Source organism: Urocampus carinirostris, chromosome 5 (assembly GCF_059441175.1).
Source record: "Urocampus carinirostris isolate Australia breed hairy pipefish chromosome 5, RoL_Ucar_1.0, whole genome shotgun sequence".
NCBI classification, from domain to species: Eukaryota; Metazoa; Chordata; class Actinopteri; order Syngnathiformes; family Syngnathidae; genus Urocampus; species Urocampus carinirostris.
This window is the reverse complement of record NC_142353.1, coordinates 12,705,372-12,731,107: the sequence shown is the minus strand read 5'-3', so window position 1 is coordinate 12,731,107 and position 25,736 is coordinate 12,705,372. Positions and strand designations below refer to the sequence as shown.

Here is a 25,736-nt window from a genome sequence, read left to right as displayed (position 1 = left end):
GTCGTCTAGTTGGATGATATTGCTCACGTGACTCAGAGTTTTGAAACAGCTCAAGTGGAGCAAATATGAGACTTGCTCTGCCAAAATCTCTCGCAAGCAGGGTTGGGTAGGGTTACTTTAACTGGATTACTTTCAATTACTTTTGGATTACTCCAATACCAAATATGCTAATAAAAGACAAAAGAAACTAAATATGAATAAAATTACTACATTTTGTGCAAGCTTGGGGAGTAACGGAATACATGCAACGGCAAAAATGATGTTGACAAGCTGTTTGGATTTATTTTCATTTTGTTTCTGTCGCATTTTATGTTAATTTTGCCGGAGAACAAAGAGATCAAAGCCAGGAGAGAAAGCTTACTACGTGTTGTGAGTCATGATTTTATTGTCTTTCAGTCTGGGCTATTTTTTTATATGTGGGCAAATGCCTTTGTTAAAATAAGACATTAAAATTGGACTATGTCTTTAACTGTAAAAAAAAACAACATTTGAATGACATCACTCAGGAAAAAAAGCACAAAAAACGTTATTTTAAATGTGATTTTCTGAGGTTTTTGATCAGAAAAAGCTGTCTAGAAGGTCCTCATTCAAATGCCCTTCTCTAAAATAGTTCAGGAGGGGAAGTTTTTTATTTTTGTTAATATTGTTGCTCTAATTTGGTATATTACTATATTTCAACCTGTTTTACTATAGTCTTATCATTTAAAAAAATAAATAAATAAGGATATTTAAATCAGCCAAAATAACTGCAGTATTAAGCTATTTTTCATTAGAATAATAAAATTAAATATTTTTACCATTTTTTTTTTTTTACAATTTCTTGGCAAATCAGTCTTAAACGTTTTATTTAAGAAAATGTATTAAATATATTTACCTGCACCTCCTTACAAACAGATACATAGTATTTAATAAGAAAATAAAATAGCAACCAACTGCCACCCACCCATACAGAGGAAAGTGCCAGTTACTCAGCAGATCACTGGGAAAAATATACTGAACAATGCCATGTTTTGTTTTTCAAAGATGAAATAGGGCAATTTCCCGTGGCACACTTGACAGTCTCACAGAAAACTGGTTGAAAACATTGGTGTTAGGTGATTCATGTTCAAAAATCCTTATCATCTTTCTACCTGATCAGTGTCTTATAGAAAATTATGTTTTTGAAAGATAGTAACTACAGAAAAACTGTAGTATCCCCTCTCTATTCTTTCAATGAGTGAACTACTTTGGTGTTTTAATTCACGAAACTACCATTACCGGAAACAATGAAACTTGAGAATTCCAGCAGTCTTCTTCATCAGGCTATTCCGTTTATGACATCATGAAAGATGCATACCAATTGGTGATCAAAACCTTTCCATTGTGAGGCTTCAAAGGGAGTGGTTGGAAAAAAGCTTGGTAATCATCATCGGTTTGCTATGTTGCGACACTGATGAAACCATAGAAAGACTGAAAGAGCAACCGAAAAAGGAGAAGTTGGCATCCTTGTTCAAAACGGCTGCACACGTGATCTCATGATGGCCTTTGTAGTTCTCTTGATTTAGCAAGTTCTTGATCTGCCTTGTGGTAAATGAGAGCGCTTATGAACAAAATGAAAATGAATAGCCAAACACTTGTACACCAGAATTTTGTTTATTTGGGACTTCTTTCATTTTGGAAGCCTGTGCACAAATTAAATATGCATGTGTCAGCCTTTGCGATAGTTAAAAAATAATACCATATCAACAAAACAATGCCATAAGCAAATAGTTCATAGTCAAATATATATTAAGCTTTAACATCTTTTTAAAAGATCTTACTATGTACATTGATCTTCAGGTTACATGGCAAATTTACAGGGATAATATCATAATTATATTTTAAATAATATAAACTTGATTCTACCACTGACACCACAATTGCATTTATCCACTCATTTTTTTTAGTTATAGTTTTGCTGTCCTAAACAGGAAATAAGACATTGTGAAATAGCTAAGAGTGGGCAAATGATGTGCTGTGAGTTTTATAGCGTGAGGAGAGAGCCAACTTCAAAGCATGAATTTTGCGTCAAACTATGTTTTGCTGTACAATTATAAAATAGAAACAATAATGTTGCAATCAATCTAAAAAGATCAGTTCATGTGCAATGAAATATTACTTTTTAAAATTGTCTTGTAAATGGATATAAACATAGTGGGACAAAAATTGTCACTTTGTGGTTTAATACAGTTTATCACATTGTTGCTTCTCCAATCTTCTTCAAATACCTGAAACACCCGAGAGACATTTTATGTAATGTTAGTAGTCATCAAGTCCACAAAATATTAGAAATGTAAATACATTTTCTAAAGTGGGTTGTGATGACGTACAAGTTGATGAATGCATCAAATAAAACAGAGCATTTGGATTGGAAAGGAAATGAATTTTCTATAGCTTCAAATGATTGTGGGGGGTAAATACATTCATACTTTGCATGACATTAACATCCAGTCCTCCTTAAGCATGAAGCAGGTGCAACACACGGTGCGTGCATGCAGGTCGGCGAGGGCTACTCCTGTTCAGTATTCGTCTTTGGCCATGAGGGAAAAAGGTGATCATGCATGTCCAAAATGAAGTTGACAATGATGAGGGTGGCTAAGTGCTTGTGACGTAATTCAACGTGAACGTGATCAAAAGGGTGTTCATCAAACTGGTGTCACATAATTCCCAGGGAAAGTCCCAAAAGCATGAGTCCTTTCTGACGTACCTGTAATTAAATAAGGACGATTATCCTATTATACACCACAAAGCTAAAGCCTCATTGTGCTAAAAATATATGGTGCAAGATTTCTCATTGTCCACTTGGAGGCAGGAATGCACTAGAGGACCAAAATGATGTACAAATACATTTTATATAAATAAAGGTGAATCCATAATACACTGCAAAATAAAATGAAAAAAATATCTATCTACTGTACATTCATAAATAACTATGTTTTGTCTTTGAAAATATCCACCAATTAAAATAAGGGGGAAACATACTTTCAGGTGTCTACTAATTGGTTGGTCATCGTTTTTGTTCCTCAACAAAGGCCAGAAATTTGTGTACAGAAATGAGAAGTTATGCTTTTATTTTTGGATATTTTTTTTGTCTTTCTGGGGTGTTGGAGGATTTCTTGTTTAACAATTTTCACTCACTCACTCACTCACTCACTCACTCACTCACTCACTCACTCACTCACTCACTCACTCACTCACTCACTCACTCACTCACTCACTCACTCACTCACTCACTCACTCACTGTTTTGTGTTCCTGGGATGTCGGAGCATTTCTTGTTTTTTAATTTTCACCCAGTCAGTAACTCACTCTCTCACTCACTCACTTTTGTAATGCTGTTCAATTTGAATCAATCTTAATTTATCAGTAAAAGTTTCTGAATTATGATTTGCGATTTCGTTGCTTTTGTTTTCACTTCTATTTATGTAGTGCTTTTTGGTCCTGCATTATTTTGCACTATTTCAGGAAGGTCCAAAACTCACCTACAAACCAGCCATCGTCGCATTTCTCCATTACTTGCACAATGTCACCTTCTCTGAGCTCCAACTCGTCTGCATTCTGTGGTTTGTAGTTGTAAACAGCTTTATATCTAAAGAGAAGTAATATCACAAATGTATCATAGTAATGACAATGCATTCTTCTTAAGATGAATTAGCATATTACGGTTGATGTTGCACCACTATGGAGCCAGCAGTGTTTGCCACTTGTGCAGGTGGGTGTGAATTGACTTTGGGGCAAGAGAAAGCACCCTGTGGGGAAAAAAATCCAAATCTCCTGTCAGGGATGAAAATGTAACAAACACATACCTTAGCAGATGTAGGCATGCAGTGAGTGCAGACCTGTGAGGTATGATTATATCTGGGAGTGTTCATGCAGGGCCCCCCTGTGCTGTTTGCAGAAGCAGAAGGTGGTGCAGAGTCAAAAGTGTTGTGTTTGGCAGGTGTAGCAACTTTAGATGAATCGTGCAGATGCGGATTGGCACATTCTTTGAATACTGGTGAGTGTGACAGCAGAGGTGAAGATGGATTCTGGGGGGAATGCTCTGGCCTGGGGCTGAAGCACATTGGGCTGAAAGGGGACAATGGTGACTGCAGGCAAGGTGAGTGGAGCGGACGTCCCGGACTCTGGAGCCCAGGGGACAGTGGGGGCAAGGGGCTTGTCGAGGAGTCTTCCGTGGAGTTTTTGGTGCGTGGCATCTTGTTGACCTGGACATAGCTGGCGGGGAAGATGCCTCTCCGGTTGGTCCCTGAGATTTTGCCCTCCAACCACTTGTCATTGACACATCTAATTATACTGATGACTTCCCCCTAAGGAAGACAATGGACCAAAAACACAGATATCAAACATTTAGTACTTTTTTATATTAACATCACAAATAAAACATATGAGGCTGCATTCAGCGACTTTGGTCCTTGTCTGTGGAACAGTCTGCAGAAGGACAATAGTTCTGTGTGGACTCTTGATATTTTTCAGAGGAGGCTGAAACCTACTTTTTTATTGTGGCTTTTTATTTAATTTTTTTCTATTTAATTCATTTTCATTTATTTCACTCCTAAACTTTTACGTTAACATTTTGTTAAACTTTTTATTTCACAATAAAATGGTGCGGTACGGAATTTGGAATCTTCTGGCTTGTTTCATCATTGCAGGCTCTGTCGAGCTCCTTATGTTGCGCGTAAAAGTACATGCATTTCTGAGACCGGTGCATCACCTACCTTCGGGACCTACCGGGGAGTTGTTTACTGGTAAAATTTGACACTGAGGATGAGATTTTGATTCAGTTCTTTGCAGTAAAGTTGATAGTTTGATAAACATGTATGTTGGAGTGATCTGAATAACTCTGTTACGTAGTTACTGACCAGCGTTTTCAAGATATACACGTACGTGTAACGTTAGTTAAGCATGTTCACTTTTATATTGAATTGCTTTTCAAGATGATGATGGATTTTATCAACTAAATTTCCCCTCAAAATGTGACTTACACTCTGAGTGCAAGTTATTTGTGTTTTTCCTTCTAAATTATGCATTTTGTGGCTGGTGTGACCCATAGTCTGGAGAGACTTATAGTCCGGAAAATACGTTAAATAGTGAAGCAAATTCCCTTAGCATCAAGATTTGGTACTCATTTACATGGAAATTTCACAAAGCACTGTTTAAAGCCAGGGTATTCCAACCTTTTTCCAGATGATAGCTACTTTTTGTTGCTAATTAACGTAAAAGGAACCCAGTTTGATATTCGTTTCTAAAATATAAACTTATCATGTTATTACAATGTTGTTACCATCTTATTGGTTGGTTGTTTGTTTGTATCCCTTAACCATAGGGTCGTAGGGGCACCATTTTCTGTGATGGGTCTTGGGCAATCACCAGGTTATTTATTGTAAACAGGGTTGAAAAGACTTTAGTCTACCACAAAAAAAAAACATAATGACCCTGCACTGAGCTGTTTTTAGTACAGGTCCGCAGGCACCTCAGCTGTCTTTAGTGGGCACCCTGGCGCTTGCGGGCATTATGTTGGAGACCCCTGTTTTAGAGGATTTGACAACAAACAGATGTTATCAGACAAGTAGACAGTGTTTGTCTGGAACACAAAAAATGTCTCTGGCATTCCATTTTAGGCCTGCCTGCAAGGTTCCACTCTTCGTCTATCTTGGTTCAATTTCCTACTTCATTCACCAGAAATCCAGTCCAGCCTTAAATGTCAATACTTATTCCAAGTATAAACGTATTAATAATTTACTCACTTTTCTAAATGCAAGCTCAACTGGAAGGTCAGCATTGAAATTATACAACGCTACTGCTTCACCATAGTCCAGGACGTGCACACTTGGAGGCTTTATAGGTGTTGGTTTCTCAGAGGGAGGCAGAACCTGAAAGGAAATGTGACTAGCTCAACTTGCCAAAAGACAAAACGTAACGAAGCATGACCTCAGACTCAGAGCCACAAAGACGTTCTTTTTTTCTTTTTTACCTCCACATACGTGGTGGGGAAGATGCCTGCTCGACCGTGATGTTCTCCTTGAAACCAGTTGGCGTCTATTTTCCTGTGGATGTAAACAATGTCTCCTCTATGCAGTGTAAGCTCCCTGTGTGAACAGGAATGTAACAAGAAGCAAGAAGGTTACCACACTAATGCACAAGGAAGAGCAGACATTTAAGTGAAAAACTGTTTCTACACTCAGTCAGGCGTCATCTGTGTAATGTATTTATTTATTAAATTAATACATTGCGCAGTAACTTACTTAGGTGATTGAGCCTGGAAATTGAATTTGGCTCGAGCTGCTTTCATCTAGGAAGAATATTTAAAACATTGTTAAAAACGAGATGACAAAACAGCTCACATACTGTAAACAAATTCAATGACGATTGTTGAAGGATCTACTATGCCTTCCTTTCTTCTTTCTTGGTCGAGCGTTCCATGGTGTCATTGGCAGCAGGAAGACCATCTGAACAAAATTATCATACAATGCAATCAGTGGAGCTGGAAAACTCATTATTTCTTGCATAAGAAAAAATATAGGAAAAATAATCTTCTTAACACTGACAATGATTGTTGGGGGAAACGCGTTACACAGGATTAATAAATCATTGTAACCCAAAGGTCGTTATTACAAATACTACATGAGTGTTAGTGCGTTACTCCTTAGATGCAAATGTTGAATTTTGATGTCCTCCGACTGCAGAAAGATTCTGCATCACTCATATAGTTGCTTACAAACATCGATACGCTAGTCAGTGGCTGGGAATGTTTATATTTACCTACAAAGTACAACTAGAGTTATGGTGGCTCCATACATACATACCATATATACACACACAGAAATTAAATATATGTATATATATATATATAAATATATATAAATATATATATATATATATATATATATATATATATATATATATATATATATATATATATATAAGAGAGAGAGAGATAGATGGATGATGGAGAGAAAGAGAAAGAAAGAAAGAAAGAGAAAGAAAAAAAAAGAACAAAAAAGAAAGAAAGAAAGAGAAAGAAAGAAAGAAAGAGAAAGAAAGACATAGAAAGAAAGAAAGACATAGAAAGAAAGAAAGACAAAGAAAGACAAAGAAAGACAAAGAAAGAGAGAGAGAGAGAGAGAGAGAGAGAGAGAGAGAGAGAGAGAGAGAGAGAGAGAGAGAGAGAGAGAGAGAGAGAGAAGAACCAATTTGCAAAGGTGCAAATGTAAGCACAGAAGTTATGGTAAAATTGTGGTTAATTTTGGTCATTTATTTGTAAAATTATTTTTACAAATGGACAGTACCCAGAAATGGAGGAGACATTCGAGTGATTCGAGGGCTTCAAGCCCAGAAACAAAATGGATATGGAGTGTCTCGGCAAAGTGCTGGTTTGCCAAGTGTATAAATAAAAAGGCTCCATTTCTTCCACAAGTTGGTGTACACGTTTTCTTGTGTGCTATTTTGAAGCCGTTTTTAGGGGTTGACGTCTATGCGAGTAAAGGGAAATTTGTAACTACATAGTTACTTTCGGAGTATCGCGCTTTTTTGGTGTCAGTAATTTAGGCGGTGACTGAGCTACATTTTAAACTAAATAACTAGTATCTGTAATTACCGTTTTTCAATAACATGGCTGAAACTGCTGACAACACACAAACCATTTTTAAGCGTGTATAACAAAAACAGGTAAATACATTTGATAAAGCAAATTTCAAACAACTAGCCTCCATTTTTAAAATCTTTAATCCTGTTTGGCCCCCTTTTTTCTTTTTTTAAACAAACAACCATTAGACAGTCTCCAAACGGACAAAAGAGGCAATGGAACACAATCGGGCTACCACATACTGAATTACCGGACTATTCTAGACAGTCACAAGCAAGCTCATTAGGAGTGTACAGTCTTGTGGTGTGAAGCGACCTAAAAAACAACAACTACGAATTGTACTGGGAATTGGCATAAACTGCTCATTTAACATTGAAATTTATTTTTTTTAGATGAAAGAGGAACATTGTTTACCAAGCTTCTCAGCATAGAATGATGAGGTGCCACCAGAGTGATGGGCGCGCTTCTGTTGCAGAGATGGATCGCTGAAAACCAATTGACAAACGTTAGTTTCTCTACATCAGCTACTACCTAAATACAATCTATTCTCAGGTATCTGTACTTCTAGCTTTTCTACATTCTCAAATAGTTTTTTGAAGGAGATTATTAGATTTTCATGTTAGATGTTTTTTACCTCCCTTAGATTTGGATTTGGCGTTGTGCTAAGATCATAATTTAATGATTAATTAGGCAATTTACACAGTCAGCACTCGTCCATGATTTTGGTAATTGAACAATATGTCAAAAAACCTTTCTTCTCATTCCAAGAGAGGTAATAAAAGAGTAAAAGCCAATGTGAAGACAATTTTGCTTTCAAATTAACAAAATGAGTAAATATTTGCAAGCCAGTCTGAGGAAGCGCGTTGCAAGTGTTAAGCTGATAGCTGGCTAAATATCGAAGAATTTATACTGTTCTACTAGTCGTCCCATTGTGGCTCTTTGAAAATGGCCATTTAGTCAAAAAAATTTGTAAAAGATGCACACTGGGTTACTCTTTGTCCTTCCTTAACGTTATCTATCTTTTTTTGGTGGAAATTGTCAATTGAATGTACTGGCATTGTTTCGGCGTTAGTCTGGAAAAAATAGTATTATCTAACATTTAATTTCCATGCCTTATACTTCACTCTGTACTTAAATATATGTAAATGTTTTTACAATTCTGGAAAGTATTTCATTAAATCTAACCTTTTATTTTATGGACTTTATCGGTGTAAAGTTTGCAAAATACTAATACTTTGACTGATTTTGATGACTCTTTTCTTATTTCACCACTTTTTTTTTTTTTAACACTACATTTTCACCCTGTTTTTTTAAAACAACAAGAAGAAAAATCTTTAAATAACGGGTATCTGGTTTTGCAGGAACTGATTATTTGCCAAATTAAAGGACAGTCTTATGTCACGACCAGAACAGAAGTAGGACCCAGATGCGTAACGTTACTCACAAGTTTATTGAAATATAGAGAAAAGGCAGCGCCTTTGGGAAGCAAGCCGCTCACGGGATCGCAGCGTTTCCGAATGCGGAAGTGGATCTTACAGAGCGGGAGATCGTAGCGTAGTTAGACGGAAAAACAGGTCGTTAGCCCAGACGGTAAATTAAAACGTGGTCGGGGTAAAAAAAACGGGTCGTAGCAGGAGGCAAACGGGGAGATCAGGAACGGACGAGTGGAAAACAAAACGGGACCGACGGGAGTCAGAGTAAAAAATGCTTGCCTTGTGAAAACAGATGTTCGCGGACGGACTGACAACAGGTGAGGGAAAGGACTGGGCTTAAGTAGGACGGGAAACCAATCAGGTAACCAGCAGCAGCTGGCGCCAAACGAGCGAGCACAGGTGAGTGTAATGAGTAATCAAGACATCTCATCACTTGATTCTACTTGTAAACGGGATTATTTGACATGTTTCTTTACATTTTTACCTTTGTTTTCCAACAAGACTTTCTGCAGTGTAATACTTTTGCCACCTGTCATGCCATGCAAAATACAAGAAACCAGATAAACAAGAGAAGGTTCATTTTCTTGCTCATAAAGTTATTGCAGATATAAAGTTTTGAGTCTTTCAATATAGGTCTGCCACCAAAAACATGCTTTGGGTTATGCGCAAATAAACACATCAGTGTGACAGCATCAGGGGGAAAAACAAATACTTTTTCTCACTTCAACTTGTTATTTCACACATCCTGAGCAACAGCCTCTTTAAATAATGCCACTGAACCACAAGCTTTAAAAGGTCAATCCCCGCGAAGCCGACTCAAAAAAAAAAACAACGGCGAGAATCTTCCAAGAATGCATTACACGCACGGTTAGAAATGTGGAATGCTGTTTGAAGTTGTCAATGTACAGTTCCTAAACCTGGAAGAGCCCCTTCAGGGAAGAATTATTTAATCTTAATAACTGCACAATGAAAAACCAGTGGGTGGAATAGAATTTGGAAGATGTATGGCTCTTGTTTGTTTAGATTTAATGTGGTAACATACCTTTGCCACAGGTAGACTATCAAAACTTTAAAGCTAAAAGTAACAATTTATGACCAATGAAATTCCTATAAATGAGTTGCTGCTTGTTTAGTGGTCATGTTTCGTTTCAGTTCCTATTTTACATTGTAAAACAAAATAAATATATTCGTTTTCGTTATTTGTAAAAGCTCCAGTTTTGAGTCCTTACAGACCTGTAGTTTTGGTTATTTGGAAAGTTCCAGTTCAGAGTAATCACAAACCTGAAGTTTGTGTTTCCTGTCCTTGCAGCGGTACTTGGGTCCTTGGCTGTTGTCTCCTGGAAGCAGATAAACCTTTTATCAAACTTTGCTCCCTGCAGCCTCCACTGTGTACCAGCTCAGAAGAATTCTTTGAACAAAACATGCAGGCAACACGGTGCTGCTGACCACTCCCAGGGGGGGAGTTGAAAACCGACTGGGTCCTACACTCCTCAGTTTATTGGCAAACAAGAAGAGCGAGACGTCGACTCATTTGCACAGGAGTGAGAATCTGTGAGCTTCGTGCAATCACGGCAGACACATATAACTTTGTCGGGAGGTGGGAGTATGGGTGGGGGCTGGATGATTGGTCTGCAGGAAGATGGGTTAACGTGCAAGGGGAGTGATTTCAGAGCAAGCATCGAAGGCACGACAAAGAACAATCAAGGTAAAAAGTAGGAAGCAGTGATGCTCAAGGGCTACTAAGGGCTCCTCATTGAGACAGACAGGTGGGTTTAAGGGGAAGGATGGGGGCGTGGGGGCTCAGTACCTCACCCCAGCCTTGCCGCTGCAGCTTCTTCTGCGACAGTTTCTTTTCGAGACCTTGGATATCCGAATCCAACTCGGCTTCTAAGCGACTCAGCTCAGAGACCAGACTGGCCTGAGCCCAGTTGATGATGTCACAGTTTTTATCCGTCATTTTTTTTTAAATGTGTTTGAAAAATATTTTACATTCAGGCAGCTTACCTCAACTGAAGGAGACTTGTCGGCCTGTTTGTTCGACATGCGGTAACCCTATAAACACAAAAACAGGTTTGATGTGCAAATTTTACGTTGAACTGTTGTTGAAGGTGGTGTACCGACGTTGGAACTTTTTGACTCGCTGACGCCAACCTTTGTCTCGTAGCATCATTGCAGCCTGTGTCAACCTCTTATTGTGGATGTAGACAAGCTCGAATAAACTCTTCTTTTTTCATTTTTTGTGGGTTAAAGTTGGTCTTTGAACTGTACTTGAAATTTCTTACTTTCGCCATTTTCATGCTACACTAATAAAAAACCGCTATTACAAGCATAAAATCACTCTCTAACCCTTTTTACTCCTACCTAATGTGTTACAGAGTCTCAAGAGCTCTGCAAAAAGTAATATAAAGCAAATAGACGTTGTGGGTAAAAAAAAAAAAGGCTTTTTGAACTCAGTTGGGCACTTTTGACGCATACTTAGAGAAAATATGATTCTTTCAACTTTTAAAAACACCTCAAAAGTCATTTATATCAAAATTAATAAAACAAATCATTTCATTTTACAAGTAGAAATAACAGAATCTTACTTAAGAAGCCATCAACGTTTTACCAAACGATAAATTCCGATTTCCATCTGCTTCCTATTGCTTCTCAAGTAACTATAAAACTGGCTGGCATGAAGCCGAAATTTCCTTCTAAATGCTTTGCCAAGGCCTTCTTCCGGGCCCAGCTGGGCGTCATCCCCTTTCTATTTACAGACCATAAAGTCTCAATAGAAACACCTGAAATGCACTGCGTACAATATGACTTTTGGCTGGCGACTCAAAACAAAGTAAAATGTGCTACACCTCAAAAGGTTAACACTGAATCTCCATCACAAGACGCCTCAGCTCAAAAAAGATTCCTTATGCTCGTGACGTCAGGCATTTTACGCACCAAGCACAACGCGCCTCCAGACCTTGTAGAGCACAGGTGTCAAACAGGCGGCCCGCGGGCCAGATCAGGCCCGCTAAGAAATTAAATCCGGCCCGCGAGGCAACACTCAGAGAAGCGCAAGAGAAAAACAAGCTGCAGGTTGAAATATGTCAACTTGATGTTGGCAAAGCCAGGTGCCTCGAACAAAGACACTGTACTTGTATTTATTTCTCTCTCTCTTTCTCTCTCTTTTCCACCCCTTTTCTCCCACTCTCTGTCTCTTTCACTCTCTGTGTCTCTTTTTCTCTTCCTTTGTTCCTCTTTGTTTCTTTCTCTCACTGTGTCTTTTTAACTTCTTTTGCTCTAACGTCCTTTTTTCCTTTTTTCTCTTTTCTCTTTCTCTCTTCCTACCCTACGTGGTTTCTTTTCTCTTTTCTCTCCCTCTGTCTTTCTATTTCTCTTTGGATTTCTTCCTTCCTCTCCCTTTCTTTTCCCCCTCTCTCATGACTTTTTATCTCTTCTGTTTCTCACGCTCTCTCCGTCTCTCTTTTTCTTTCTTTGTCCCGCCCTCTCTCCTTTTCCCTCCCTCTTTCTCTTACTTCTTTATCTCTCTTTTTATTTCTCTTTGATCTACTAGTCCGGCCCCCAGCAGAATGTTTGTTCTATCGTGTGGCCCCCGAGTTAAAATTAGTTTGACACCCCTGTTGTAGAGAAAAAGTAACAAGCGCAACACTCAATAGAAATGCTGTGTGTAACGTGAACTTAGCAAGATTAATGAAGATTTTAAAAGGAGTTGATTGATGAGCACAATTGAATCAGGAGTTTGCTTTGGGAAAAAAAGGACCATGTTGGACTTCTAGAGCTGTGGTTCTTAAATGGTAGTACATGTACCTGGAGCAGCAAGGTGGCAATTATCTCATCACCCTTTAGGTGAGCCTCATGTTATGTAATACAAATAGAAATTTCCTGAGATATGAGTATTAAAAAGAAAATACATGTTTGTATGATAGTTCATGTATTTTGCTCATTATTAAAATGCAATTTTTTTAATTAATAAAGTTATTTCCACCACTGGGAGGCGCCAAATAATACACAGTGTCCTTTAAAAAAGAGTCATTAGGATATCATTATTTCAGTCAGATTCAAAAATCAAAGAATGCTACAATCCAATTGAAAATAAAATAACCCAATTTTGGTCAAGTCCCGATCCATACACTACTTGCTAAAAAAATTATGATGTTTGTTTTGGCTTGAAAAATGTATTATTGCGTGAAATTACCTGAACAATATGGGGACAGGTTATCTGGACAAAACAACTCAGAAACTTTGATTAAATTAATTGAATTGTCAAAGTAACAGATTAGTTGATTTATTGAATTTCTAACCATTTCCTTAGAATGCATTCAAGCATTTATTTTATTGATTTTTTTACTAATGAACACGACCAAAAATGCTGTCTGAAAAAAAAATCTGCAGGGGGGACATCACTGGAAAAAAAATTCAGAGTACCACTGTGTTATAAAATGAAGCACAAATCCTTCAAAGTTTTTGGGGGTGCTCAAGCAAAGGTTTAAAATGAAATAGTTTATCTATAATCTGCTTTTATCTTACTTTTCAGTGTTCTTGGCACAGAGTGCATTACGCTGGAAAAAAGGAGGCAGTAGGAGAGTAATTTCACGCACGTGCTGGCATTTTTCTTTTATTCTATGATGTAAATAGGGAAAGTAAGAAAATACAGTCAAATACAGTCTAGTCAAGTCAAGACAAGTCAAAAAGACTGTTTCAAATGCAGTCTAAATGCCAATTCAAACTCCCCAAAGGACGAAAAAGTAAGTTTGTTTAGTAGAGTTTTGTCCCTTAGGGTCTCCATAGTTTGTTATACTTCCTTGTGCTTTTTAGCACTCGTTTTTGGTTGAATGACCTGATACAGCAACAGTATTAAATCGGCCCTCTCACAGCGACTGCTCGGGTTCAATTCCTGTTACATACAATGTTATGACACTTCAGTCAGTGGTAAATATTAATGTATTATCTGTATATGTTCCCTACGCACTCTTACCTCAGTCTCAATTTTGTGCGCCTAAATATATATATATATATATATATATATATATATATATATATATGTAATTTAAAAGTATGAAAAAGTATTAAAAGATATTGGAAAGTACAGAAAAGTACAAACTATACTAAGCATAGTGGAAAGGAGAAAAAGTAGTGAAAGGTTCTATGCTGAGCTTTTTGTGTTTTTCCTTGCCCTCATGTTGGTTTCAGATCAAGGTATTCTACAGTCTGTACAGCCATTTGAGACTTCTTGTGATTAAGGGCTTTACAAAAAAAATGACTTGACTTAAGCGCATCTAAGAATTTCACATACTTGCATGCGCAACAAAAGGAGCTGCGACGATGATTTCAGCCATAAGATGGCGTCTGACAGTAAAATATTTTTAAAGATAAAACAAAAATGTGAACAACAGAATGTCGGAAATACATTGTCTTGAAACGGTTCAGTCCATTTGATTCCTAGCACTGCTCTCGCCCCCCACCTGCGCCCCTTTTGCTTGGCTAGAGTCCATTGAGCCATAGCGGTGGAGTCTGTAGAGGCTCCGGTGGATTACGGTGAGAGTATGTTAAACAGTGCTACTGTATATCAAACTCCATTCTTCTTCTTCTGTATGTGTAAGTGTATGTGTGAGTGTGTTCTACATAAATAAAAACTGGGCCTGGCATAGTAATAGTATTTTTACTAACCACAAAGTGAAGTGACACCTCTGAGCAGTGTTGAATAATCCTAAATCACTTCAAATGAAATGAAAAAAATAATAATAATAACCAGACAGACAATCTGGGTGTTCAGCACCCCCAAAGCTCTGAATCCAAAATCGCCCATGATGTAAGATGTGAGGATGTGGAAGTGTGAGACCTTGTACTTGGCTGAGACTTACAGGAGAAACATCTTTTTGGGGCTCAAAGTCAAATATGCTCTTGGGTTTGGTCTGCTGCCTCTCAGGATCTGACAACTCGCTGACATTTTGGCTCCTGTAAGAACACACCCCAGCGGGTGTGCAAAAACACACAACATGGTCAGCAAATAAATCATTGTTTTAAGGTCCCAGATGCTGTAACAACGAATACCAATTCGCAGCAACCGCTATTCCGTCTACTACCTTGGCCTTTGAATTTAGCACCACCGGTGGGTAGTAACAGCGTACATTTACTCCGTCACATTTACTTGAGTACGTTTTGGGAAATGTTGTACTTCTAGGAGTATTTTAAATCTTTTTACTTGAGAAAAATTGTGAAGAAAAAAACGGTACTTTTACTCCGCTACATTAGGCACCATTGAATTCGTTACTTCGTTACTTAATAAATCCACTCCATGTAAGTATGCGTCTGTCTGTCTCCGGTAAGGCGCTTTTATTATGGTGGAGACCTCTGGCAGGCTCTACCATGTTTAACCAATCAAACGTAACAGCCTCGTCACGTAACCATATTCAACTTCAGCGGGGGAAAGTTGTTACGGATGAAACTGATCGAAAATGTGGCTTAGCAATGCCGACTATGAAAACACAGAAGAGGAGGAGCACCCCTGGCCTCACATCAAAAGCGTGTTCCCCTTAAAAGGGTGCCAAACACCAGCTACAATATGCAATGTCTCCTTTGTTTGAGGTCATTGGCTAGCTTGTTCTTCTGCTTGCAGAGCTTGTAAAGAAACAAAAGTGCTACTTGGTGCTACATGTGCTTAATTTATTTATTTCATTTATACTATTTTTGTTTTATTGTTTATTAAAGCACTTGAATTTACATTGATTATTTTAATCGAATTTTAAATTTAATGTACTTTTTTGTTGATTGGTTGCACTCTGATAATATTTCAATAAGTATGACGTTGCTACAGTTACTCAGTACTTCAGTAATTTTTTCACCAAGCACTTTTTTACTTTTAGTCAAGTAAGTATTCGGATGACTACGTTTACTTCTACTTCTATTATTCTGAAGTAAAAGGACTTATACTTGAGTAACATTTTTGGCTACCCTACCCACCTCTGCCGGTAAGTAATGATGAGGAGAACATCAAAAGATTTTAAGTAATTTTTTAAAAATATATTTTTTTTCCTTTCTTCATTGATGTACAAACTTTTGAATTATTTGTAACCGTGGCTGGGAATCTCACCAATCAGGTAAGGCTCCTTTTGGCGAAAGCTCGAAGAGATATTTGTTGACTTCTTCATCGTCCGTGTTCGCACTGGCCCCTGTAGATCCATGTAATTATTAGTTTGAAAAAAAATGACGGAAATAAAACAAGATTGTGTAAGTTAAAGACATCTTATAGCACTTAACGAAAACTGGTGTGAATCTTTGCAGAGCTGCTAAGATGTTTAAATGCTTGAACAAGGGCGTTTCGAACAATCATTGTTTGTTCCCCACCAATATTATGTGATCATCAAAATCAACGTTTCTTTCACATAGCAGCACAAAAATGGTTGAGTCATGTTCCCTCCTGAAGAACTGATGCATAGGACCAACGTGATCGGCTATGCTTTTCGCTATTACTCGTGAGACTTATGTTTGGTTATGATTTTGGTCCTTACCAATGCCAAGACCACACAAATCCCTTGTGCTTGACTTTATGTTGCAACATCAAACGAACTTTGGGAACTTGAGGAATATCAAGAAAAATATCCACTACGGCATAGGAGTCAAACTCACAGCCCGCGGGCCACATCCGGCCCGGTGTACAATTATATCTGGCCCGCGAAATAATTTTATGTACTTCTACTAAGGGAGTGGCCAAACCTGTCCTCAAGAGCTTCACGTCCTGCATGTTTTGGAGGTTTCTCTGCTCCAATACAGGTGATGCCAATTTTTAGCTTGTCAGCAAGCTTAGTGAGAGCTTAATAATGATTCAGGTGATTGAAATTACCTGTATTGGAGCAGAGAAACTCCAAACAAATGCAGAGCATGCGACTCTCGAGGACTGGGGTGGCCACCCCTGATCTGCTATAATGGCCTGACTAGATGAAGGGCCTTTAACTCTCAAACGACAAACCCCATAATGCTTCAGCTGCCGCCGCAAGACTTTCAGGACACGTTCCCGCATCAATCGTTAAAACTACTATTCAAACTACTCACAAACTAATCTACCAACAAACAACACGTCAGCCATTAACAGTGAATCTTGAGAGTCAGGAATCCCGGGGACAAGCATCTCTATATATATCACGCTGTCACGGACCAGGAATGGAGACGGGACCCAATTGCGTTTGTTTTACTCAGTTTTATTTAAAAGGAGGAAAGGACTTGCACCCACGATCTGGGGATCATCGGTCACGGGTAGCAGATTGCAGGAACGCGGAAGTGCCACTTCCGCGTCGAGCAAAGGTAGTCGTTGACAGCGAGAACAAACAGGTCGATGGCCGGGGCGGAGGAGCAAACACATAAACCGGTCCAGAAAAACGCTCGGCAATGGGAATGAGACAGAACAACAGGGCAGGATAGAGTCAGGAGTCACAAAAGTTTGCCTAGAGTGTAGTGTAAGTTCACAAACGATCCAGCGAGTGTTGTCAGAAAAGCGGGGGTTTAAAGAAAAGAGGAAGCAACCAATCAGCGTCCGTGGCTGTTGGTGGCAAGGAAGCAGACTCAGGTGCCCCGCATCAGTAATCATGACACATGCTGCAAAGGAAGGCTAAACGGAGACAAGCACGGGGGCATTTCTGGTGGCGAGGATGCAAAACCATCACAATGGCCAAAATAAAAATGTATGCTAAAAACAGAGCCTTTCATTCCAGTTGGGAAACTGAATACATGTTTACCGACATTGGCGGTAAACCAGTGTGTCTTGTTTGTGGAGCTAATGCGGCAGTAATTAAAGAATATAATGTAAAACGGCACTATGAGACAAAACTTTCGCGTTCATGTTAAACGCACAGATTTTTGGTGAAAAGCACACATTTTATTTTAATTTCTGCTTTTGAAATTTTGAATTTGTATAATTTTGACAGGACATATTTCAAGTAGGGCAGCACCGTGGCGCAGTGGTTAGCGCGTCTGCGGCACAGTTCTAAGGTCTTGGGAACCTCCTGTGTCGGTTCAAATCCAGTTACCGGACTTACTGTGCGGAGTTTGTATGTTCTCCCCGTGCTTGCGTGGGTTTCTTCCAGGCACTCCGGTTTCCTCCCACATTCCAAAGAGATGCATTTCAGGTGGATTGGCCAGTCCATATTGTCCCTAGGTGTGAATGAGCGAGCGAGTTGTCTGTCCCTGTGTGCCCTGCGATTGGCTGGCAACCAGTTCAGGGTGTCCCCTGCCCACTGCCCAATGATTACTGGGATGGGCTCCGGCACCCCCGCGACTCTACTGAGGATAAGCGGTGCAGCTAATGAGATGAGATGAGATATTTTAAGTATGCGAAGTTATTTGTTGTTTTTGTTTCTTTATTCTGGAATAACATTGTCTGCTTTGAAATCATATTCATGTTGAAAGCACATATTTCTGGTGAAAAGCACAAATTTTATTTATACTAATATACATTTTTACATTTTTAATTTGTCTAGTTTTGACAGATTATATGGTATGGAGGACAAAATATGTTAATGATTTCATGTTTAAGTTTGTTTGTTCTGGAATCATATTTTTGTCGGTTTTGAATTCATGTTTATGTTAAAAAAATAAGGTCAAATTCTAGTGTATTCCATACATGTTTATCTTTTTCTTCCCGCAACTAAAGGTGCAGATTAAGTTTCAGCCCTCCGTGCAAATAAGTTTGACACCCCTGCACTAGAGCGTGGCTGGCATTGGAAGACGAAGTTGAAACGGTTCATGAAATTTTCAACTGCATTCCAATTGGTGTCACGACCAGAACGGAATTAGGACTCAGATGTGTAACGTTAACCATAAGTTTATTGATATAAAGAGGAAAGGCAGCGCCCGCATTCCGGTGCTCGCTGGACGCGGGAAGCAAGCCGCTCACAGAATCGGAATGTGTTCCAACCGCGGAAGTGGATCTTCCGGAACGGGAGATCGTGGCGTAGTTAGACGGAAAAACAGGTCGTTAGCCGGGACGGGAGATCAGAATGTGGTCGGGGTCAAAAAAACGGTATTTAGCCGGGACGGGACATTAAAATGTGGTCGAGGTCAAAAAACAGGTCGTAGCCATACAAAAACAGGGAAATCAGGAACGGACGGGTGGAAAACGGGTGAAAAAGCGGGACCGACGGGAGTCAGGGTCAAAGTGCTTGCCTTGTAGAAACAGAGGTTCGCTGACGGATTGCCAACAGGCGAGTGAAAGGACTGAGCTTAAGTAGGACGGGGAACTAACTAAGGAAGTCAGCAGCGGCTGGCGCCAAACGAGCGGGCACAGGTGAATATAATCCGTCATTATGACATTTAGAAAAAGCAACAATTCATTGTTAGTGGATGTACCCTTTTATATAAGAGTCAAATGTATATTTTCCAGTTTAAAAAAAATACTCACGTTTAGCCAACCACCTGTCTGATTCCTCCTCCTCAGACTCTAAAAATAAAAGGGGGGAGGTAATTAATATGTTGTTTTTAGACATTATTTCTATATCTTGTGATATTATAAGCACTTTCGATTTCAACAAATATTGGATAAAAATTATGACAGACAGAAAAACGGACAGAAAGACATTTATAGATATAAATATAGTCAATTGTAATATATACAATAAGTCATTGTGTCTTTTATTTCATGTCTTTGTTGTCCCAACAGGAATTTAGTCAGAGGCAAGATTGTGAGAGAAGGAGGGGCAATATCGTACCCTCTGGCTTCTTGTGTATTTGTTTGAACATGCTTCTGTACCAGTCTCTGGGCTTGTTCACACTCTGTTGGAATAAAAAGAAATCAGGGAAAGGCAGCAAACAGAAGTATGAGCCACACAGTATTTTTGATACTGAATTTAAAAAACGTTCAACCGCAAAATGATTATGATGAAGAAAAAGTTATAATTAACAATGATCTATTTTTAAATTATCATTGGTACTATTGTTATCTTTTATGATTTCTGAAACGTACAGATCTGGAGGCGATAGGCATTCCTGTTTCATCCACAGGGCCGATTCCAGAGAACTTGATGAGTCGTTCCTCCCTTGTAGGGGAAGGCTGTACCCCATTGGTGAGTCTTCCTGAATAAAAATTGCCATGTTAAAAAGGTAGCTGTAAAATCCCGTTTTGTATGTGTAAATATGAATGCAGTACAGGTGTAATTCTTTTAGATACCATGTGAGGGGCCGTAATATGATCCAAAACTGGGAGTAGTTGGTCCATTTCCATTGACATCAGGTGCCTGGAGACAATCAGTAAATTTACAGAATGTGTGGTTAAAAAAAATAAAAAAAATAAAAAAAATAAAAAGCCTTGAGAATATCTACAAAAAAGCAAAATAGTAAGCATAACTAAAGATTTAACTACATCTCGTCAAAAAAACAGCTCGGCCACCCTGAGACCGGGAGGTCGCTCGTTCGAGCCTGGGCCGAGTCTTACCTAAGACTTACAACATTGGAGCCCAACGCCTCCATGCTTGGCGCTCGGCATTGGTGGTTGGACTGACAGGTGTTGTGACACATCGGTTGGGCTGAACTATCTCCTACTGCAGTGTTTTTCAAACTTTTTTGAGAAGGGGACGTGTTTTACATTGGAAAAGTTTCGCGGCACACCACTAACCAAAAATGTTATAAAATGACACTGAACAGTATGTTTAATTACAATATAATTTCTCAATGTATTTATACTCAGTGTTGTAGACACTTGACAATGACATAATCTTTGCAGAAAAAGATTCGTAAATGTTTTATTAAATTTAAAATTTTAAAAAGTGACATCGGATAATTTCTCACGGCACACCTGATGATCTCTCACAGCACACTAGTGTGCCGCAGCACAGTGGTTGAAAATCACTGTCCTACTGTATCCCCTGCATGACCTAAGAGGCGTCCAAAAAGGGGAGGGGTTAAGGGGCTGGGTATCCTCTCCTTTGTCGCAATCTCCCAGAAAAAGTCAAGCATGTGAGGGCATTCTTGACTCTAGTCACCTTCCACTAGGGTGATATGGCTTGTATATACAATATTCTTCAAAAAATATTGGAAAAGTATGCAATGATCGTTTTCAGTGATGAGGAAAAAGGGTTCATAAAGCAATTTTTTCCTCCTCTTGAATGTGGTCTTGGTTTGTTATGATGAGGGTTAGGAGAAATGAAATGTTTATTATTTTTCCAAAAGTTCCATCAAGAGGAGTAAAATGACAAAAAATGAACCAGATCATTTGTTGATCTTTAGTAAGTGTAAAAAGGCTTTGTATTTAGTTAGAATTGTCGTATTTAGTCTTATTTGTTTCATTAAATGTTGATCTGTTTATGGCTCAATGTATTTTGAACTTGCAAGCTTTTAGACAGTTCTTCGGCGATAATAAATGGAGAAAATTGTGATGTTACATTTGTCCACATGGAGGGACACTTGTCCAAAGATTGATTTGAGAATAGCTTTCTTGGCACTTCAGGACCTACCTTTAACTCTCCAGATGGAAACCTTGCTAAGTAGAGGGGACTTAGGGGAGGAGTTGGCAGTCCAGGGGAGATGACCACCTCTTTGGTCAGATCTGGAGGTGTTATGATGTGTTGACCAGGAGGACCCCCAGGCTCCCTTGAATAGCCATTCGGGCCGCCAGCCTCTTCGACACGCTGCTGGAATAACAAATGGAAATTAGATTAGAATTGAAATGGAAGAAAGCAGTGAACTCTGCTCCGGTGATGCCCTCCTGTTAGCTCTGGGAATGGGTTTTCATGTGAGCATGTTTGGAACTGTACCCTATATTGGTTCTCTACTTGTAGGTTCTGGGCCCGTATTCAGAGGGTCGCTGGCTTTTGCCTGAGAAAAATAACGCTAAGAAAAGAGAATAGCTGGGAATAATTTAAACTCCCTAATTAGATTAGATAGCGATAATGCCGTGATTTTTTTGTAGTTTTTCTGTAATATTATTGTAGCATTTCTGTTGTATTGCTGTAGTTATATTTTTGAAGTATTTTTCTAGTAATACCATAGTATTTATATAGTATTCCAATAGTATTTTTATCGCATTTCGGTAGGATTTCGTGGTTATCCATCCATCCATTATATGCACTGCTTATCCTTACTAGGGTCGCGGGGCTGCTGGGGCCCATCCCAGCCATCCTCGGGCAGTGGGCAGGAGACACCCTGAACTGGTTGCCTTATTGTCTTATTACTAAGTATTACTATGATTTTATTATTAGAGTATTTCTGTAGCTGTATTTATGTATTATAGTATAACTGTCATATTTTCAACTCAAAGTATTGCAATGAATTGGTTGTAGTATGACTGTAGTATTTCTGTTGCATTTCAGTAGTTGATTTTTGTAGTAATTTTGGAGTATTTTATAGCATTGGTTTTACTTTTTTTGTTACGTGAATATGTTCTACTATCTCTGATTTAGACTGCACAATCTTTGCAAACACAGAAATTGATTTGGGTTGTGGCTTGTAATTAGGGTGGGGTACTGGGTCCAGAAGTCAGATCTAATTAGAAACATGACTTTAGACAATAAAGGAGGAACATTGTTGAGTGAAAGGGCCTCTTATTTGTTTAAAGCAGGGCTATAGGAAGGTTGATGCCCACCAACGTCATCGTCTCTTTCTGTCACAAGGGCAGTAAGGACTCATTAAAGGTGCAGTGTGAGGGCAGGGAAACAGTGGAGGACCATTATGAGCTTATTAAGGCTACCCAGGGGGTGGAGCTGGGCAAGAGTGGGGTCAACCTCGGGCCAACAAACTAGTAGTTGCCCTACGGGTTGCCATGGTGATATTAAAGTTGGTCAGTCGCACTCTACGATAGAGAGTTCAGACTCAGGTGCTCTGCACTGTGTGTGCTTGCTGGGGGTCATGGGAAAACTCCACTGTTTAATTGAAACGCCCTACTCATGATAGCTGTAACATCAAATCCCAACAAAAATGTACCTTAGTCAATAATGTTCAGTTTGATTAACACCAAGGAATGTGAGGAATTACTCGCCATTGGGTGAAATCATATTTCTCAAAAATGTTTTAATACGTACAGAATGGCGACAGCAGTTCAAGTCTTATAAGCATTAGCTGTGCAGTCCCTCAAGTGTCTGTGTTAGGATATCATTTTCATTGTACAGTATATGAATCACTTGTGTAATGCATCATCGTTTTCTGACAACACCAAAACATTGGGTTTGCGTACAAATTTACAGAAATTGCAGGGGGAAATTACTGTAGAACTTCATTAAATGTACAAAAGAAAAATGTTGTGCTATTTGGGAAATCCAAAAAAATACATTGAAATCCAAATAAAAGTAATGTCCAAATAGAAAAAGTTAAAGAGTTTAATCTTCTCTAAGTGATTATTAGCCATGATATTATCTCGACACCTCGTTTAAATAAAATACAATCCAAATGAGCAAAGAACATTGAACTTGAATATAATATACAGTTCATTATGTTTGCCTTATTAAAGTTATTGTATAGAGATTTGGGGCAATACTGGAAAGAGCTTATTCGATTACAATGCTAAGTATAAAAAACAAACAAATTGTTTTTAAAATCCAACATGTTAAAAGGTGAAGATATAATTAAACTTAAATCTCTTTTATTATTATCCAAAGCAAGTAAGCACCATATCCCAACGAATATTCAACAAAACAGACACTCATCTAAGGGGAATTCCTAATTTCTAGGACCATATTTCTAGCACAGCATTGAAAAGCCATTGTGTCATTCGAAAATGTATTTATTCTTTTTTGGAACAATTTATATGATTACTTTAAAAATGTCCCAAATTTCTATCAGTTGAAAAAAATAAATGCCATAAGTATTTTAGATGAATACGCTAAAGAAGATTAAATTATCAAGAGTTTCTTTGGGCATATGTTATAGGAGGCGTTCGCGACACTATTGCAAGTTTGAAATGTCAATTGTTAATTAGTGGTTGATGTAGGGTTTTTTTGTACTGCGCTAAAATAAAAAGTGTACTTATTGTTTTTGTAGTGGTCTTCTAAAGATGGCTGCATTATAGTTTTAAATTTTTTGTCACTTTTACAGCTCATTGGACTGACATCTTAGAGTCAAATCATATAGTAACATTAAACATGTTGCTCAAAGAGAATGAATGCTGTATGTAATGTCAAGGCGTTTTACAACAAAGACACATTTCACCTGGGACTGCATGCGCTCACTTGTCCGTACTTGTGTTGCAGACTCTACAAAAGATGAACACAATGAGGAAAAAATGTCAAAGCGTGTTTTGAACAAGACAGGCTCATGTTTTTCCCTTTTTTTAAGCATTACGCCTTTTGTATAATTGATGTGAACCGAACAGTGGAACTTATCCTCAAACAATTTCAAGGTTCTCAGTCTGGAAAACATTTTAAAAACTGTCAAACAAAAGCAAAAAAGTTTAACCTGCGTCGTAAAGGAACCATTTGCAAAGGTTAAGGCCACTTGGTGGTGAAAATAAGTTTTTTTCAATTTTGAAAAATCTGCCCCAATGTTCTCAACAATACATTATGTAGTTGACCACTAGATGTCGATATATTGTGTAGTGCAACTGAGTCTCATCTCATCTCATCTCATTAGCCGTACCGCTTATCCTCGTTAGGGTCGCGGGGGGGCTGGAGCCCATCCCAGCCATCTCCGGGCAGTGGTATTAGTGCTAAAATAGCTCAAGGAAGAATACAAATTACCAAAGCGACCAAAAAACACTTCTGATTGTTTCCCCTCCCCCAGTTTTTTTTTGTTGTTGTTGAGGTTTTTGGGTATCCTGAGCAGCAAGATGGCGGACAATTACATCCTCTCCCTTTAGGTGAAGCTCAAGTTTTTAAAAATAAATACAAAAATGCACATTTACATGATTGTTAGTTATTTGTTTATTAAATATGGTTATGTATATGTTGTTGTCTATCACAAGGAGATAGTAAATAATACACACTGTCCATTTGAGTAAACACGGCAAAAAATGAATGAATAAATGAATCGTTTCATATTGGAAGATCATTTGTTAATGGTATGTATATCCGTCCATCCATCCATTATCTGCACCGCTTATCCTCAGTAGGGTCGCGGAGGTGCTGGAGCCCATCCCAGCCATCTTCGGGCAGTGGGCAGGGAACACCCTGAACTGGTTGCCAGCCAGTCGCAGGGCACACAGAGACAGACAACTCACTCGCTCATTCACACCTAGGGACAATTTGGATCGGCCAATTAACCTGACATGCATGTTTTTGAAATGTGAGAGGAAACCGGAGTGCCCGGCGGAAACCCACGCAAGTACAGGAAGGTTTGGTCTCACGACCTCAGAACTGAACCACTGAGCCGCCGTGCTGCTGCCCCCATTCATTTATCTTTGTGAAAAATATTGCAAGAATAATCTTAAATTCTAAGCAGAATTTTAAGAATGATACCTAGAAATTAGCTTTTTTTGCAGTGCATACTTTTAAAAATTTATGTTGCTACTTCGTAAAAATGAAGATGAATGACCGTCAAATTAGTGTTAATTATATTCATTAATTTTAAACATGTTTTCACACGGTCATCTATGAATAACAATGGGAGAAGAACTTTAAGGGCATATTTAGTGTTGGTCCTGGGGTCCAATGAGTTTACTGCCGTTTATTTCCTCTATCTTTACCCTCTTGAGTCTGACTCCCAAAGTTTGCCTTCCACTGCTTCGGTGGAATTTCTAAGTTTTCACTCTGGCTGCTCTGATGCTAGCTAGCTTGCTTCTAATATTAGTTAAAAATA

General features: G+C 38.6%; 1 protein-coding gene across 5 annotated transcripts; it reads right to left on the bottom strand.

Annotated features, from left to right (window-relative positions):
- Nucleotides 1-1,613: 1,613 nt before the first annotated feature.
- Nucleotides 1,614-24,197, bottom strand: sorbs3 (sorbin and SH3 domain containing 3). Of its 5 annotated transcripts, none has more exons than XM_088335775.1 (20): nucleotides 24,153-24,197; nucleotides 21,467-21,643; nucleotides 20,185-20,251; nucleotides 19,981-20,090; nucleotides 19,727-19,790; nucleotides 19,420-19,458; nucleotides 16,120-16,198; nucleotides 14,891-14,984; nucleotides 11,037-11,084; nucleotides 10,840-10,950; nucleotides 10,314-10,369; nucleotides 8,014-8,084; nucleotides 6,405-6,463; nucleotides 6,260-6,306; nucleotides 5,989-6,103; nucleotides 5,762-5,887; nucleotides 3,857-4,324; nucleotides 3,681-3,766; nucleotides 3,500-3,606; nucleotides 1,614-2,725 (listed from the first exon to the last, which is right to left on the bottom strand). In XM_088335775.1, the coding sequence occupies exons 1-20, from the start codon at nucleotides 24,162-24,164 to the stop codon at nucleotides 2,664-2,666; spliced, it is 1,998 nt and encodes a 665-aa protein (XP_088191901.1). In that variant the 5' UTR covers nucleotides 24,165-24,197; the 3' UTR covers nucleotides 1,614-2,663. The 5 variants fall into 5 exon arrangements, with proteins under 5 accessions (XP_088191901.1, XP_088191903.1, XP_088191906.1 ...); XM_088335777.1 differs by having other exon boundaries at nucleotides 1,614-2,246; XM_088335780.1 differs by having other exon boundaries at nucleotides 4,223-4,324.
- Between the last annotated feature and the right edge of the window lie 1,539 nt (nucleotides 24,198-25,736).

Bases quoted from the DNA above. Each gene is read 5' to 3' on its own strand.
- sorbs3 (XM_088335775.1), bottom strand. The intron at 6,307-6,404 runs GCATAGTAGATC...TATTCTTCCTAG, and splicing joins CCAAGAAAGAAGAAAGGAAG to ATGAAAGCAGCTCGAGCCAA. The intron at 4,325-5,761 runs GTGAGTAAATTA...TGTCTTCCTTAG, and splicing joins TTGAGCTTGCATTTAGAAAA to GGGGAAGTCATCAGTATAAT.